The following is an 18,291-nucleotide window of genomic DNA, read 5'->3' on the forward strand; positions in this document are numbered from 1 at the left end:
AACTCAGATTACATTTGCAATAGTTGATGGCCAAATGTTTATTTGATTGTCAGCTATTTTTTCAGATTCCCCATACATATTAAAGGGGTACTTGGCCCCTAGACATCTTATCCCCTATCCCTTGATAAGATGTCTGATCGTGAGGGGTCCGGCTGCTGGGACCCCTCGCGACCTCTGGGCTGGCACCGCGGTGTTCTGAACACGGAAGCTTGGAGCTTCCATGTTTATGGAGTCATGGCATGCCCCCCCATTCATGTCTATGGGAGGGGGAGGGGTGGCTAGTACATAGTCATCACACCTCCTCCCATAGGCAAGAATGGAGGGGGTCGCCCATCATCCGGCAAGGAGCGTAGTTCGTACTAGATAACTGGGGTGCCACACCAGAGATCACAGGGGGTCCCAGGGGTCGGACCCCCATGATCAGACATCTTATCCACTATGCTTTTGGATACGGGGATAAGATGTTTAGGGGCAGAGTACCCCTTTAACTTTTAGCTCATTTAGGCATTCCTGTATTCTAAATAAAAAGAGGAGGGGTAAGGTTATGTTTCTCTTAACAAAAGCAATGGACAATTGAAATACAACATGCCTGATCCTTTCTCTCCCTCATCGTCCTTTCAGTGAGAGTCCAGAGGCTCTATACACATCAAACAGCCGTCCATAAACAGACCAAACTTTGGCTTAAATCTTTCTAATATATTTCTTTAAAAAAAATTTACTTTTAGCATATTTTTTGTCCTTGAAATCTTGGCCACTAGTTGTCACTCTACTTGGTCCAGGATGGCATTTCCCCCCCTCACATAATGCACGTTCGGACCACTGCTTGCCAGGGCAGTGGTCCCACTGCAGGAAGTCACGTCCACTCAGTTCGCTCTCTGCCTGTGTATGAAACAGGTAGAGAGCGAGCGCAGTGCTCATGCGTGCACAGTGCGCAATTAATTTACATATGCCCGCCCTGTGCATCTCCCCCGTTCTCCTCCTATATTATTCATCCCTCTGCGGGCAACCCCAGTGCAGTGCGAGCAGGCATGGAGAGAAGAGAGAGGACCATATAATCTGCACAGCCAAGAAGAAGGGTGGAAGCCGTCCCTGGCAGACATCAGATGACGTTGCGTATTCCGGCCCACGCCCACTTCCTCCCTCACTGGAACACTGATGATTGAGCAGGCTGAGAAGTCGGTAAAAAGGGGGGTGGGGTTTAAAGAATAAAAGGCAGGATTAGTGTCAAGATCAGTCAGGGACAGATGCTGAAAGTATTTAAGGACAGATTAGTTTATGATAGGTACTCTTTAAATTAAAAATAGCTCAAAAAGCTAATGCTCACAAATGTTATAAAATGCATCCAAATGACTGTATTTTACAGCTTAAGAAGCGTCACAAAAGCAAAAAAAAGGTCTAAACAAACTTCTTAAAGTTTCAGATGTATTTTATTTGAAAAAAATGTAAGTTTTATGAGCTGTAAAATATGACCCATAAAACCTAAAGTGCACATAGCCTAAAAGTAAGCAGTGGTGAGAGGGAATGATATACTTCACTCCAATATACCCTTCACTCCTAAACAGAATTTTAAAGGGGTATTCCAGGATTTTTTTTTATTTGACTATGCTACAGGGGCTGTAAAGTTAGTGCAGTTCATAATATAGTGTCTGTACCTGTGTGTGACGGTTTTCTCACAATTCTTCTGTGATTTTCACCCCAATATTTATTTTTAACAGCTTACAAAATTACTGTTATCTCAGATTTTTCCCAGGTTGCAATGCGGCCGAAACCTGACTCACTAGCCAGCTGATGAAAGGGAGCCTGTCTGCTTCAATGGGTGGAGGGATCGCTTGGTGGGAGAGAGATCAATTTGCAACTAATGCAACAGCTGTAGGCACCCTGATTGAAAACCACAGGTCTTTTGAATGGATGCAGCTCATTTATGTTTCAATGGGTGGGGTGGCTGATGTGTGGGAGGGAGGAAAATGGAATTATGGGATTTGTAAGCAAAAGAAGAAAACTCAAACAGTAAATACAAGTTCACAAAAAGCTAGCCACAGTGTTATGGTAATCTCACAACATAGCCATTTAGCTCCAAGAAAAGCGCAGATCCTTCCTAAGCATGTCCATTACTGTCTGCCAGGTACGTACCAAAATCCCCTTATGGTGGATAGCCCCTTTAAGAACAGTATCAGGTTTTATTAAATGGAGAATACAATAGAAATGTATCTAGCTTAATTTAAAAACTCATGATTACTGGTTGTGTATATCTGTAAACTTGTTGGTTCTTCTATTTTCTCCTCTTCATCCCAAGATGGCTTCTGTTACAGTCTGCTTATATGTTTTGTATGTTTGCAGTTTAATACACATAAGTAAACCATGTTCTGCCTCATCACAAGCTACCAGGGTCTTCTCTAATACATAACCAACATAAGGTAGATAGACAGATTGGATTGCTGAGTGTCAGAGCAGAAGTAATAAAAAATGGCCCCATTTAGGCTAGGATTCCACTTGTTTTTTTTTTTGAAAACGCCAAGAAAAACGCCAATTCTGCCGCCAATGTCTTGTGTGTGTTTTTCACCTTTTTTCTTTATTTTATTTTTTTTTTCAGTTAGTACTACTACTCCCAGCATGGAACATACTGTTCCATGATGGGAGTAGTAGTACCTGTACAAATAGACAGATCGCCCGCTGCGATCTTTCTGTATAATGTATAGATGCGGCGGGCGCTCTTCTATGGTCCCCTGCACTGACGTATATATATACACATATTCACATTTCCCGCAGAGCTGTGATTGTCCAGATGGTTCCAGCCAATCACAGCTCTGTGAGAAATCGGAATGTGTATATATACGGCAGTGCAGGGGACCATAGGAGAGCGGCCGCTGCATCTATACATTATACAGGTGGATCACAGTGGGTGTCAGGAGTGACATCCGCCGTGATCTTTCCATAACTGCAGGTAATACTACTCCCAACATGGAGCACACTCTGCCTCATGCTGGGAGCTGTAGTACCTGCATTAATAGACAGATCGCAGTAGGTGTCAGAAGTTACACTCGCTGCGATCTGTCTATTAATGCAGGTACTACAGCTCCCAGCATAGAGCAGAGTGTGCTCCATGTTGGGAGTAGTAGTGCCTGCTTAAGGACACATCACAGCGGGTATCACTACTGACACCCAATGTGATCGTCCTCTCTATAGCAGAGATGGAGCAACTGTATACATCGCTTGCATCCCTGCTCTGCACTATACTCCGGGCCGGCCACTCACTCATTCATATTTCTCTCAGAGCTGTGATGGCTGCAACCATCCGGCCAATCACAGCTCTGGGTGGGAAATATGAATGAGTGATGTTCTATTCACATCACTGGCCGGAGTACAGAGCAGAGATGTGAGCGCTGTATACAGCCTCATCTGTGCTATATAATAGACAATCGCATCGGGTGTCAGGACTGAGACTCGGGGCGATCTGTCTATTACTACAGTTACTACTACTCCCAGCATGTAGTACCCAACTAATTTTGGGTACCAAAAAAAAAACACCAAAAGGTGCAAAAAAATGCAATTTCCAGACAAATGAAAAAACACCAGAAAAAAACACCAGAAAAAACGCCAGACACAGGACATTGCACTGGCGTTTTTTCAGGCGTTTTTTTTAATCCCAAAAAACGCAGCACAAAAAACCAAGTGGAATCCTAGCCTAATTCATATATTTCAGGGTGGAGTAACTGCGGAATAATAGAATTCAGAGAAAATGTGTGCAAAAATTATTATTTTATAAAAAAAAAAATACTGAAAATGTTCGTTTTGGAGTGAAACTGTCAGATAAAAAAGCAGACTTTTTTTGTACTAGAGAAATTTTAGTCAAACCAATTTCATGAAAAGACAAAACTTTGCTTTACCTGGACTAGATGACACCATGGTTATTTTTGTAGTTTTAACAGTTTGTTGTTCTATATCTGATGTTTCTGTGCACTTCTTCAAGTTACAATATTCCCATCGCACACTTGGATCTGTGGTGTAGCACCATGGACTCTTATCATTATCTGGGTTTCTGCAGTAGTTTCTTTCAAGATTCCTGCACATACAAAAATAATTTTATATTATGCATCATTAGGGTGCATTCACACAGCGGAATCTCCGCTCACTGAATTCAGCGAGCGGAGATTCCGTCTGACTGCCGCCACCGAAAATACTTTGGCGTTAGGGCCGCAGGGCACTGAGCCGTCACCATTGACGGCTATACAGTGCTTGCGGAATCCGCACTAAGAATGAACATGTTCTTTCTTTGTGCGGAACAGTTTTCAACAATTGTCCGCCGCTGAAATTTTGCAGTGTGAACAGGTCACCGCGGAATTTTGCCCGTGGAATTCCGCAGGAATTCCGTAGTGTGAATGTACCCTTATAGTAAAATGTCATTTTAGGTGGCATTGCAAATTAAACCAACGTATATGCATATAATAACATAATTTCTGGCCATTCTATGACTTGTATTCCACATTTATCAGTAGTTTCATCCTATTGCAGAATCCACCTTAGCTAGTCTCCGGAGATGTCTCCCATACACAATGATCAGAGAAAAAAAGAGATCCTTCTTCCCTATTTCTCTATCTCTCATCCTCTAAAAATAAGCAGCATGGGGGGTTAAATAGAACCCTTACTAGAAGTAGTGTTTTGTGTGTTTGTTGTGTGTCTACAGTTGCTTCCTTCACCGCCACCTCTCTTCAAAGACTACTATGAACAGCAGATGTAACCTGAAGGTTTTTACCAGTGACTTGAGAGTAAGGCCATGTTCACACAATGGAAATTCCACATGAACATTCCGAATGGAATTCTGCCATAAATTTATTGCCCATTAACTTGCGGAATTCCGCTGCTGAAATTCTGTTTTCCATGGTCCTGAAAAATATAAGTCTGGTCTTAGATTTTCCTAGACTTCGGCTGTGCAATCCCATTGAAGTCAATGGGGTTGATTTTCTGCCGAATTTGTGTGGAATTTGCGCGGAATGCATGAGGAATGCATGTAGATTCAGAGCAGAATCCACACAAACTATAACTGTTAATTAAATAAAATCTATCTTTTTATTGACATGCGGAATCATGCGGAATCCATGTGGAAATTTCTGCACGGATTCTGCATGAATTCTGCACTTATTCCGCATGTGTTTAAAAACTGCAGAATTCTACACCGAACTAATGCGGACGCAGAATTGATGAAGATAGGTGGAATTTCCATTGTGTGAATGTGGCATTAACCTCTTAAGGACACATGACATACCGGTACGTCATGCGTCCTCTCCCGATCTATAACGCGGGACCCGTGGCTAATAGCGCGCAGCATTGATCGCGGTGCCGCGCGCTATTAACCCTTTAGACACGGCGTTCAAAGTTGAACGCCGCGTCTAAAGTGAAAGTGAAAGCTTGCCGGTTAGCTCAGGGAGCTGTTCAGGATAGCTGCGTCAAAATTGCGGCATCCCGAACAGCTTACAGGACAGCTGGAGGATCCCTACCTGTCTCCTCGCTGTCTGATCACCGAATGACTGCTCAGTGCCTGAGATCCAGGCATGAGCAGTCAAGCGTCAGAATCATCGATCACTGGTTTCCTATGAGAAACCAGTGATCAATGTAAAAGATCAGTGTGTGCAGTGTTATAGCCCCATATGGGAGCTATTACACTGCAAAAAAAAAGTGCAAAAAAAAGTGAATAAAGATCATTTAACCCCTTCCCAATTAAAAGTTTGAATCATCCCCCATTTCCCATAAAAAAAAAAAAACACAGTGTAAATAAAAATATATGGTATCGCCGCGTGCGGAAATGTCCGAATTATAAAAATATATAGTTAATTCAATGGCGTACGCGCAAAAAAAAATCCAAAGTCCAAAATAGTGCATTTTTGGTCACTTTTTATATCATGAAAAAATGATCAATAAGTCCTATCAATGCAAAAATGGTACCGCTAAAAACTTCAGATCTCGGCGCAAAAAATGAGCCCTCATACCGCCCCATACGCGGAAAAATAAAAAAGTTATAGGGGTCAGAAGATGACAATTTTAAACGTATAAATTTTCCTGCATGTAGTTATGATTTTTCCAGAATTACGACAAAATCAAACCTAGGGTATCATTTTAATCCTATGGATCTACATAATAAACATAAGGTGTCATTTTTACAGAAAAATGTACTACGTAGAAACGGAAGCCCCCAAAAGTTGATGTCATTACAAAGTAATATTGGTGGCGCAAAAAATAAGCCATCATATGGATTTTTTGTTGCAAAATTAAAAGAGTTATGATTTTTTAAAGGCAGGGAGGAAAAAACGAAAATGCAAAAACGGAAAACCCCTCGGTCCTTAAGGGGTTAAGGCTGGGTTCACATGGCAGAAAATTCTGCATGAGTTTATAACCAATATATTTTAATGGGATTCCGCTGTCCCATTCACACATCAGAATTTCTGCTGCAGAATACAGCTTCAGGAATTCTATTGAAGTGGGCTATAAATTCATGCAGAATTCCATGCAGAAATTCTGCCATGTGAACATGGCCTAAGTAAACAGTGCAGGACGCTGTGGGCAAATATGAGAACAGGCTGGAGAAACAGCCATTTTTCTATAATAAAAATAATAATAATAAATAAAATAAATAATAATAAATAAAATAATATACAGTATATAAGAAAGTTTATTTTAAACACCATATGTACTATAGATTTATAGAAAACAATTAAGGAATGGTTACAGTTGTTGCTGTGAAAAGGTTAAGTTTTGAACATTACTGTATGTGAAATCAGAAAATATAAGCTAAGGACAACAGGGCAAGGACTGTCAGTCTTCTCCTTCCAAAGAGGAAACGATAGCTGAAATGATCAGATCTCGGTAACAAAAAAATGCTAAACAAAGAGATCCTTTCTTTATCTGAACCATTGTCATAAAAACCCATGATACTTTGATAAAATCCCCGGCCTCCAGCTGTCACATGGGAGTGAAGAGCATGCTAGGAGGACATGAGTTATATGTTCTCAGCATTTCTCTGCATGCAGATGACTACTAATAACCACCTGATGGCCAGTAGGCATCATGAAAAACATAAAGTTATTGCTCTCTCCATTCCAGGAATTGTAAAGAATTATTCCTTTTTTATCATTGTATGATAGCACTGTTATATGTTTTCTATGTCTGTGTACTTTGTTGTATTCTGCTCTCATATACTGTTGAATGTTATAAACTGTGAGTAAAGCAGCCCATTGAACACCACTATCTCTTTTACTTATATTGGGAACATTGTGGGAGGTGGGAGGAACTGTCTGGCTCAGCCTAACTTTCCCTAGACTCAGCGGTTAGCGGTAGCGTGAGGAGAAAGGAGTGCATAATCTTCTCTTCTTCTATAGAGTTAGGCTGGGTTCACATGACTTTTTTTCCTATACGGGACCGCATACGGCTGGGGGGGGGGGGGGGGGGAGATAAAAACTTGCACTCCCGTATCCCTGCCATATGCGGTCCCGTATGTAATTAATTTCAATGAGCCGACCGGAGTGAACCTAAAACAGTAGTCAACCACGATTTTAGGTCCAGTAGAAAACCGCATACGGGGAAAAATGAGCCGACCGGTTCACTCCGGTCCGCTCATTAAAATTAATTACATACGGGACCGCATACGGCAGGGATACAGGAGCACAAGTTTTTATCTCCCCCCAGCCGTATGCGGTCCCGTATAGGGAAAAACGTGATGTGAACCCAGCCTTAGACCTACGCACTGGAAACACCTGAAGCATTAAGCTACTGTGGATGAATGGAAAAGTGTGTATACATCCCGGTGAACACCGCAGCGCACCCTAAGAGAGAAAAACAGAGAGAGATAGAGAGAGGAAAAGATAAGGAGCAAGAAAGACATTGGATAGAAAGTCTACCAGTGACCTATGCTGCATAAGGACTTATTCAGACTTCATGCCAGGCCTAGTGTCCTTCATAGCTACCAAGCCACCTTCTATCAGGACCTGTACTCTGTTATGAGCGTTGCACCATATCATTATCTGTGAGTACAGATATAACTGGACACTGCTGGGAGCCAACCACTACATCAGGCAACATTTCCATCCAAAACCACTACTAGACAGCCTTCTTAAAATTGGTTCAGTAGATTTATAATGGGGCTACAGGATGCAGATTGCTGCAATTCAGGGAGTAAAGCGTGGTAGCGTGCTTCTCCTGACTCGTTCTCCTGATCGGTCTCAGTACTGTGACATCAAAAACGTAAAACTAGAAAGATCTCTGTATTGTCCATTCATATATTTGTACATTGTGATAAAATCTTCTCCAGACTTAAAAAAAAAACTTCATAGCCTGTCTTGATCATATAATCCACCCATATCATTAATTATCTTTGTCTCCCTCCTCTGCACCCTTTCCAGTTCAGCCATGTCCTTCTTTAAACCATACCTGTGAGGTCCCCCTTCCCCCCACTAAAAAAAAACTGTTATATGTTGCTCAGTACCTCCTCCTGATCATGTACAGTCATAGCCGTAATTGTTGGCACCCCTGAAATTTTTCTTGAAAATTAAGTTCTCACAGAAAAGGATTGCAATAACATATGTTTTGCTATACACATGTATATTCCCATTGTGTTTATTGGAACTAAACCAAAAAAGGGAAGAAAAAAGAAAATTGGACATAATGTCACACCAAACTCCAAAAATGGTCTGGACAAAATTATTGGCACCCTTAACTGAATATTTGGGTGCAACTCAAGTTCATTTTGGCAAAAATGTAGCTTTTCTGTCTTATGTCTCTGTGTCAGCAGTGGAGTCCTCCTGAGTCTCCTGCCATAGCGTTTCATTTCATTTAAATGTTGACGGATAGTTCCTGCTGACACTGATGCTCACTGATCCTGCACAGCTTGAATATCTTTGGAACTTGTTTGGGGCTGCTTATCCACCATCCGGACTATCCTGCGTTGACACATTTTAAAATGTTTTCTCTTCTGTCCACACCCAGAAAGATTAGCTACAGTGCTATGGGTTGCAAACTTCTTGATAATGTTGTGCACTGTGGACAAAGGCAAATCTAGATCTCTGGGGATGGACTTGTAACCTTGAGATTGTTGATATTTTTCCATAATTTTGGTTCTCAAGTCCAGTTCTCTTCTCCTCTTTCTGTTGTCCATGCTTAGTGTGGCACACACAGACACACAATGTAAAGACAAAGTGATCTTCTCTCCTTTTTATCTGCTTTCAGGTGTGATTTATATATTGCCCACACCTGTTACTTGCCCCAGGTGAGTTTGAAGGAGCATCACAAAATACAATTTTGAAAGGGTGCCAATAATTTTGTCCAGCCCATTTTTTGAGTTTGGTGTGACATTATGTCCAATTTGCTTTTTTTTCTCAATTTTTTTGTTTAGTTCCAATACACACAAAGGAATAAACATGTGCATAGCAAAACATGTGTCACTGCAATCCTTTTCTGTGAGAAATACTTCATTTTCTAGGAAAATTTCAGGGGTGCTCACATTTACGGCCATGACTGTACATTTTTATGTGTCTGCAACCTATATTTCTCTCAGAATTACCTTTATTTACTTGCCATCATTTGCTCAGTGAGGTTTCTGTCCATGAAGAGGCATGGGGCGTGTCCCTCTCTTCTCCTCAGTGTGATGACTCCTTCCCTCCCTCACTCTGCTCTGACTTACAGTGGGCCCTAGACCTGCCTGCAGCCTTGTCAATCACTCATGGTGTCCATGACATGTTGATGACCACTGGACACTGCAGGACTGGTATGTGTCCCAGGAGGCAGGGGGACCCCTAGTGGCCATTTTTTGACTGGCTTTTTCAGAATTACTGAAAATTTTCTGATGAAAGCAATTGCAAAATATATTGTTTTTGCATGCTTCATAATATTTTAAGTTATTGTATCTGACAGTGCCCATTTAATACAGACACCCAAACTTGGACACAATACTAAACTAAGAAAAACTTTACTTACGCATTTGGATATTTATCTGGTGTTTTTCCATGTGTATGTGGCACCATAGAGCTCCATTCCTGACATCTTTTACCTGAAATAGTCAGGTATGTTGTGCCTCTATAAGTTTCTCCATTTCCAGTGTAACATTCAGAAACTGCAGCTGTTGCAGTAGGTGCAGGTTTAACTGTAAAACATGAAAACAAAAACAATTATATCATAGATATAAAAGTTAGTCATTTCAAGCAATGGTGTTTTACACAATGGTGAAAGCTTACGTATCAGATACCACAAATGTTTTTTTGTTTTACTCCAGTGTTTTTCAAGCGCTGTCCTCAAGCACCCCCAACAGGTCATGTTTTCAGGATTTCCTTAGTCTTTCACAGGTGATATAACTGTGGTGATACCTGATTCACCGACCATAATTATATCACCTGTGAAAGACTAAGGAAATCCAGAAAACATGACCTGTTGGGGGTACTTGAGGACCGCGCTTGAGAAACTCAGTACCTAATCCTGACCATGTACATCTAATTTTTATGCCTCTATCACCTATATTTCTTATAAAAATATTTGTTTTCATTAGCTAACGGTGTTAGAAATCCTCTCAGAGAAAGAGGGCGTGCCCCCTTTGTGGTGGTGGGAGGTGATTGGTGTGTTTGCTCATGCAGCCTTGTCCATAAGTCATCTTTTGTCCATGACTCATGGACAAGCCTGATTCTGGTGCAGGACTGGTTAGTGTACCAGTAGGTATGGGGACCCCTAGTGATGGGGCGATCAATCAAAGTTAATCACGGCGTCTAAATGCAGCGTTAACGGACATAAAGTCCACAAATGCAAATAAATTTTACAAATTTATCAAAGGGATCAAAATGTCCCATTAAAAAATGGTATCGATAAAAACAGTAGATCACTACCCAAAAAATTTGCCCTTTTGTAGCCCCCTTTGTGGAAAAAAATTAAAAAAAAGTTATAGGGCTCAGAATAGGACAATTTTAAGCATACTAATTTTGGTGCCTACAGTTATAATTTTTTAAAGTTGTAATATAAAATAAAACCTATATAACTTGGGTATCCTTTTAATTGTATGGACCTAAAGAATAAAGATAAGCTGTCATTTTTACTTAAAAGTGCACTACATAGAAACAGAAGCCCCCAAAATTTACAAAATTATTTTTTTTTAATTCAATTTCTTCCCATTTATAATGTTTCTTTTTGGCTGTAGATTTTGTTATGAAATGACTGATGTCATTACAAAGTGACACAAAAACCAAGCCCTTATATGGGTAAAACTGATTTTTAGAAGGGGAGGAGGAAAAAACAAAAGTAAAAAAACAAAAATTGGCTTAAACAAAAATTAAGGTCCTTAACCCCTTAACGACGCAGGACATATATTTACGTCCTGCGCAGGCTCCCACGATATGAAGCGGGATCGCGCCGCGATCCTGCATCATATCGCGTCGGTCCCGGCGCTCATCAACGGCCGGGACCCACGGCTAATACCACACATCGCCGATCGTGGCGATGTGCGGTATTAACCCTTTTCAAAGCTGACCGCCGCTTCTAAAGTGAAACTGATAGTGACCCGGCTGCTCAGTCGGGCTGTTCGGGACCGCCGCGGTGAAATCGCGGCGTCCCGAACAGCTGACCGGACACCGGGAGGGCCCTTACCTGCCTCCTCGGTGTCCGATCGGCGAATGACTGCTCCGTGCCTGAGATCCAGGCAGGAGCAGTCAAGCGCCGATAACACTGATCACAGGCGTGTTAATACACGCCAGTGATCAGCATAGGAGATCAGTGTGTGCAGTGTTATAGGTCCCTATGGGACCTATAACACTGCAAAAAAATTTTTTTTTAAAAGTGTTAATAAAGGTCATTTAACCCCTTCCCTAATAAAAGTTTGAATCACCCCCCTTTTCCCATAAAAAAAATAAAACAGTGTAAAAAAAAAAAAAAATAAACATAGGTGGTATCGCCGCGTGCATAAATGTCCGAACTATAAAAATATATCATTAATTAAACCGCACGGTTAATGGCGTACGCGCAAAAAAATTCCAAAGTCCAAAAAAGCGTATTTTGGTCACAAGAAGTGATCAAAAAGTCCGATCAAAACAAAAATCATACCGATAAAAACTTCAGATCACGGCGCAAAAAATGAGTCCTCATACCGCCCTGTAAATGGAAAAATAAAAAAGTTATAGGGGTCAGAAGATGACATTTTTAAACGTATAAATTTTCCTGCATGTAGTTATGATTTTTTCCAGAAGTGCAACAAAATCAAACCTATATAAGTAGGGTATCATTTTAACCGTATGGACCTACAGAATAATGATAAGGTATAATTTTTACCGAAATATGCACTGCGTAGAAACGGAAGCCCCCAAAAGTTACAAAATGGCGTTTTTTTTTCGATTTTGTCGCACAATGATTTTTTTTTCGTTTCACCGTGCATTTTTGGGTAAAATGACTAATGTCACTGCAAAGTAGAATTGGCGACGCAAAAAATAAGCCATAATATGGATTTTTAGGTGGAAAATTGAAAGGGTTATGATTTTTAAAAGGTAAGGAGGAAAAAACGAAAGTGCAAAAACGGAAAAACCCTGAGTCCTTAAGGGGTTAAAGGGATATTCCATTGCTCAGCTTTTGGAACAAACTGTTCTGAACACTGGAGCTGGTGACGGGAGCTTGTGACATCATAGCCCCATCATGACAGCACGTCCCGCCCCCTCATTGCAAGTCTAAGGGAGGGGGCGTGGTGGCTGTCACATAGACTTTCATAGGGGAGGTGGGGTGTGACATCTTTAGGGGGCGGATCTATGACGTCACAAGCTCCCGGCATCAGCTCCAGTGTTCGGAATAGTTTGTTCCAAATGCTGAGCAGCGGAGTACCTCTTTAAGGCCAAAATGGGCTTGGTCGTTAAGGAGTTGAGGCTAGTTTTTTAGTAACATTTTTTTTTTGCAATAATTCTATACATAATTCAATTTTTTGGCAAATGAACGACTAAGTGTTATTATGTTAAATTGAAGCTACAATTAAATAAATCAGCAGCATGCATTGGATTGTTGAACAGCCCTTTTCCCTGCCTTGAGTGTTATATAAGAACTTTGAAAGGATTGTGTTAGCTAGATTTTCTAATGGCGATCTTAGTTCAGTTCAGAAATACCACAGAGCCAGAGTCTTGAGACCATTACATAGACATAAAAAGAACTGTATTACAGCTGTCAGCTATAAGATTAGTTTTCTTCCCAGCAAGCTTAAAAGGTGCAGGGATTTTAAATTTTAGGAATGTTTAAATGCTGTATTAGACAACTACTGTTTACTTCATTATAAGTTACTATAGGCTCGCCTACGGTTGCACTACCCAGTAATTGCCTTATGGCCAAGCATTTGCAATCTATGTTTGATGTCACTCACCAGAAGTATATATAAAGAGTGTTTTTCCATCTTATCCATTGATGGCATATCACTAGAAGAGGCTAATTCTTCATAATCTGTGTGGGTCTGGGACCTAACAGGAGACTGAAGGGTACACAGCACTAGTATGTTTTTTACTTTAATGCACAACACCCAGCCATCTAGCTGAGCGAGAGCTGCAGCAGGTCCATTTTACATGAATTAAAGTTGATACACCAGCACTATATCTAGAGATGAGCGAACTTTTGAAAAATTTGATTGGGGCGATACAAATTTATTCGCAGCAAATCTATATTAAAAACAGCTATTTATGGCCTACAGAGAGCCTCAATAGGGGTGTAGAACACTTTGTTTTGTTCTAGCACGCATATGGAGTGTGCTGGGGTAGTGAAATAATACTGTTATTCAGTATGACATGCAGATTACAGGCATCGCTTATAGAATCCCTGCCACAGAGTGGCACAATGACAGAGCCTGGAGGTGGCTTCAGTATGAGGAGTCCATATAGTGGCTGAATGACACAGCGTGGAGGTGTTGGCAGCATGAGGAGACCATATAGTGGCTCAATGAAACAGTGTGGAGGTGTTGGCAGCATGAGGAGACCATATAGTGGCTGAACGACACAGCCTGGAGTTGGCTAAAGCATGAGGAGACATTAGGGCTTCACAATCCCTAAGATTAAAAGATGAATTTTGAAATTTAAATCAAAGATTTATGGTAGCTAGTGCTACCATAAAATTTTAAGGCCAAGCAGCACCAGTAAACAATATAGTGGCTGAATGACACAGCGTGGAGGTGTTGGCTGAAGCATGAGGAGACCATACAGTTGCTGAATGACACTGCCTGGAGCTGGCAGCAGCATGAGTAGACACTAGGGCTTCACAATCCCTAAGATTAAAAGATGAATTTTGAAATTTAAATTGAAGATTTATGGTAGCTGGTGCTACCATAAAAATTTTAGGCCCAGGCCCAGCAGCATCAGTAAACCATATATTGGCTGAATGACACAGCCTGGAGTTGGCTGAAGCATGAGGAGACCATATAGTGGCTGAATGGCACAGCCTGGAGGTGGCAGAAGCATGAGGAGACCATACAGTGATTGAATGACACAGCCTGGAGTTGGCAGAAGCATGAGGAGACCATTTAAATGTAAGCTTTTTAAATTGAAATTGAGGATTTTTAAATAGAAATTTTCACTCCCAAGTTTTAGTGTCCCAAGCCCCGGCGTGTGGGTACAAAGGACCAAATCTAACAAGGAGTCACATGTCACATGGCAGCACAATGACAGAGCCTGGATGTGGCATCAGTATGAGGAGACCATATAGTTGCTGAATGACACAGCCTGGAGCTGGCAACAGCATGAGTAGACACGAGGGCTTCGCAATTCACAATCCCTAGCACAATGACAGAGCCTGGAGGTGGCATCAGTTTGAGGAGACCATATAGTGGCTGAATGACTGCCTGGCGTTTGTGGCAGCATGGGGAGACCATATAGTGTCTGAAGGGCACAGCCTTGAGTTGGCTGAAGCATGAGGAGACCATATAGTGGCTGAATGACACAGTGTGGAGTTTGTGACTTCATGAAGAGACCATATAGTGGCTGAATGGCACAGCCTGGAGTTTGTGGCAGCATGAGGAGACCATATAGTGGCTGAATTGGACAGTCTGAAGTTGGCTGAAGCATGAGGAGACCATATAGTGGCCCGATGAGACAACCTGGAGGTGGCAGCAGCATCAGGAGTCCTGAAAGTGACCCTAATGCATAGGAATTTCCGAAACTGGGGACCAGCACCTTAATTATGTTTTGCAGTATTCATGGCAGCACAATGAGAGAGCCTGGAGGTGGTAGCATCAGTATGAGGAGACCATAGAGCAACACAATTAGAGAGCCTGGAGGTGGCAGCATCGACATGAGGAGACCATGTGGCAGCACAATGACAGTGCCTGGAGGGGGTAGCATCAGCATGAGGAGACCATATGGAGGCACAATGACAGAGTGTGGAGGTGGTAGCATCAGCATGAGGAGACCATAGAGCAGCACATTGAGAGAGCTTGGAGGTTACAGCATCAGCATGAGGAGACCATATGGCGGCACAATGACAGAGCCTGGAGGTGGTAGCATCAGCATGAGGAGGCCATATGGTGGCACAATGACAGAGCATGGAGGTGGTCGCATTAGCATGAGGAGACCATAGAGCAGCACAATGAGAGAGCCTGGAGGTTGCAGTATCAGCATGAGGAGACCATATGGCGGCACAATGACAGAGTCTGGAGGTGTTAGCATTAACATGAGGAGACCATAGAGCAGCACAATGACAGAGCCTGGAGGTGGTAGCATTAGCATGAGGAGACCATAGAGCAGAACAATGACAGAGCCCTGAGGTGGTAGCAGCAGCATGAGAGTCATGTCAACTGAGGGTTGAGTCTGAGGAACACACCGACTGTTAACTGGGGGTGTCGAATGTCACTTGGGATGAAGTGGATGACCAAGTGAACCGATCAATCATGGTTGCTGGTCGAGACACGACTGCTAGCTGACACCGGGAACTCAGACCTCTCGCTGCAACTCCGGCTGCCACATGCCCCTACTCTGCTGAGACCTCTGCCTGTGCCTGATTAATTTAGGTCTCTGCCACTCCACTGTGCACATCCTGGCAATACTCTGCCTGACATACTTATTGCATATATGAGGGGAGTACAATACGCTTCACTATGCTTAAAACAGTATTTGTCTAGAACAGCAGCAGGTGTGTTCTATTGGCTGTCCTTTCACACAATATAGGCCCTTGACAGATTAACAGGTACAAAATATTACACTAATTAGATGTAGGAATGTGGTATGCACTTATTAGGGCATAGGGAATGGGCTTCCGTTCACCAATTTACACTTCGAAATTTGTGAAGCGGAATTTGTGAATGGAAAATCCGCTTGAAAATTTCCGTCTGAAGAATGGCGTTGCTCATTGTTCAGGCGGAAATACATGTGAAACACATTGCAGTCTACTGGAGACTGCAGTGTCCGCGAGGTCCTAGCGCCGACTGATTCAGTCGGCGCTGGCCGCACTTGGGATCTACGGGCGGAAATTTTCTACACAGAGATTCCGCAGTGTGAATCTAGCCTAAATGTATCAAGCAGCTTGAGGATTGTAGTTGACAATTTACCACAGCAGAATATGAGAAAGTAAAAAAAAAATGGCCCAGATTTACTATTTTATATGCACCAAAATACTGTCTTACATAAATTACTGCACAATTACAAAATAGTACACTACTTAGATGTAGGTATGTGGTATGCACTTATGAGGGCAGAAAATGTGCTACAGTACACTTAAAAAAGTATCTGAGTACAAAACCAGCTGGTGAGTACTTTTGCCTGGACTTTCACAGTATCTAGGCCCTTAACAGATTAACAGGTACAAAATAGTACACTACTTAGATGTAGGTATGTGGTATGCATTTATGAGGGCAGAAAAATGCGCTACAGTACGCTTAATAAATGTATAGGAGTAAAACACCAGCCGGTAATTACTTTTGGCTGTCCTTTCAGAGTATGTAGGCCCTTGACAGATTAACAGGTACAAAATAGTACACCACTTAGATGAAAGTATGTGGAATGCACTTATGAGGGCAGATAAATGCGCTACAGTACACAAAAAAAATTTGCCCACAGCACCAGCAGTACACAGCAATGCTGGATCACACAGTCACTGTGTACTAAACCCAAAATTGCAAAAAGACTCTCTCTCAAATATTATTAGGAATGGACTGCTGGGTAAGGATTATACCATCTACAGACTAGTATAACTAGAAGACCAGTTGTTGTGGAACAAAGACACAGATTTGCCCTAAAAAAATATTTCTCCCTCCTGTGAAAACGTTTCTGAAGCTGAGGCAACACACAGGTCTGCCCCTCTGCCCTTCTCTGTAATACAATGCTGTTCACAGTGACTGAGGGGTTAATCGCTGCAGTAAGAATTCATTTCAGTGTAAATATGCTGTGCTCTGTGTCCTACAGAAGTCTGTGGTGACTAAGAGGTGAAACGCTGCTGCAACAAGCTTTTCTGTGTAACACACACACAGCGATGTCCGTCCTATCTCTATGCAGTGTAATGAATTATATGACGAGCCGCAAAATGGCTGCCGAATATATATAGGGCTGTGACATCACAGGGGTGACTGGCTGCTGATAGGCTGCATCCTGTATGTGATTCAGGGTCATCCCGCCTACATCCCGCTAATGAAATATTTCATGAAATTCATAACGAATTTGGGTTTGTCAGCTTCGATTCGCTCATCTCTAACTATATCCGCTTATTCTTCACAAAAAATGAGGGTCCCAGAGGTCGGACACTCACTGATTGTCAGTGTCACCAGTTTGCACTTTAATTAAATTGAATTTAAACTAAATTGCATTTAAGTTTGTGTCACGATTCGGCTGACTGGAGGTGGATCCTCTGTGCCAGAGAGGGATTGGCGTGGACCGTGTTGGTGGACCGGTTCTAAGTTGCTACTGGTATTCACCAGAGCCCGCCGCAAAGCGGGATGGTCTTGCAGCGGCGGTAGCAACCAGGTCGTATCTACCAGCAACGGCTCAACCTCTCTGACTGCTGAAGATAAGCGCGGTACAAGGGAGTAGACAAGAGCAAGGTCGGACGTAGCAGAAGGTCAGGGCAGGCAGCAAGGATCGTAGTAAGGGGCAACGGCAGGAGGTCTGGAACACAGGCTAGGAACACACAAGGGAACACTTTCACTGGCACAATGGCAACAAGATCCGGCGAGGGAGTGCAGGGGAAGTGAGGTATAAGTAGGGAGTGCACAGGTGAAAACACTAATTAGGCCTGCTGCGCCAATCAGTGGCGCAGTGGCCCTTTAAATAGCAGAGACCCGGCGCGCGCGCGCCCTAAGGAGCGGGGCCGCGCGCGCCGGGACAAGACAGACGG

At 42.4% G+C, this 18,291-nt stretch overlaps 1 protein-coding gene across 1 annotated transcript in view; it reads right to left on the reverse strand.

Moving 5' to 3' along the window:
* PLG (plasminogen) overlaps positions 1 to 18,291 on the reverse strand; it is a 131,044-nt gene that overhangs the window by 49,306 nt on the left and 63,447 nt on the right. Inside the window, exons 13-14 of the mRNA XM_056563615.1 lie at positions 9,958 to 10,123; positions 3,885 to 4,060 (exon numbers count right to left, since the gene is read on the reverse strand). Of these exons, the coding sequence (XP_056419590.1) occupies positions 3,885 to 4,060; positions 9,958 to 10,123 (342 nt within the window). The remainder of the gene's footprint in view (positions 1 to 3,884; positions 4,061 to 9,957; positions 10,124 to 18,291) is intronic.

The sequence above is a fragment of the Hyla sarda genome, chromosome 3 (assembly GCF_029499605.1).
Source record: "Hyla sarda isolate aHylSar1 chromosome 3, aHylSar1.hap1, whole genome shotgun sequence".
In the NCBI taxonomy this organism is placed as follows: domain Eukaryota; kingdom Metazoa; phylum Chordata; class Amphibia; order Anura; family Hylidae; genus Hyla; species Hyla sarda.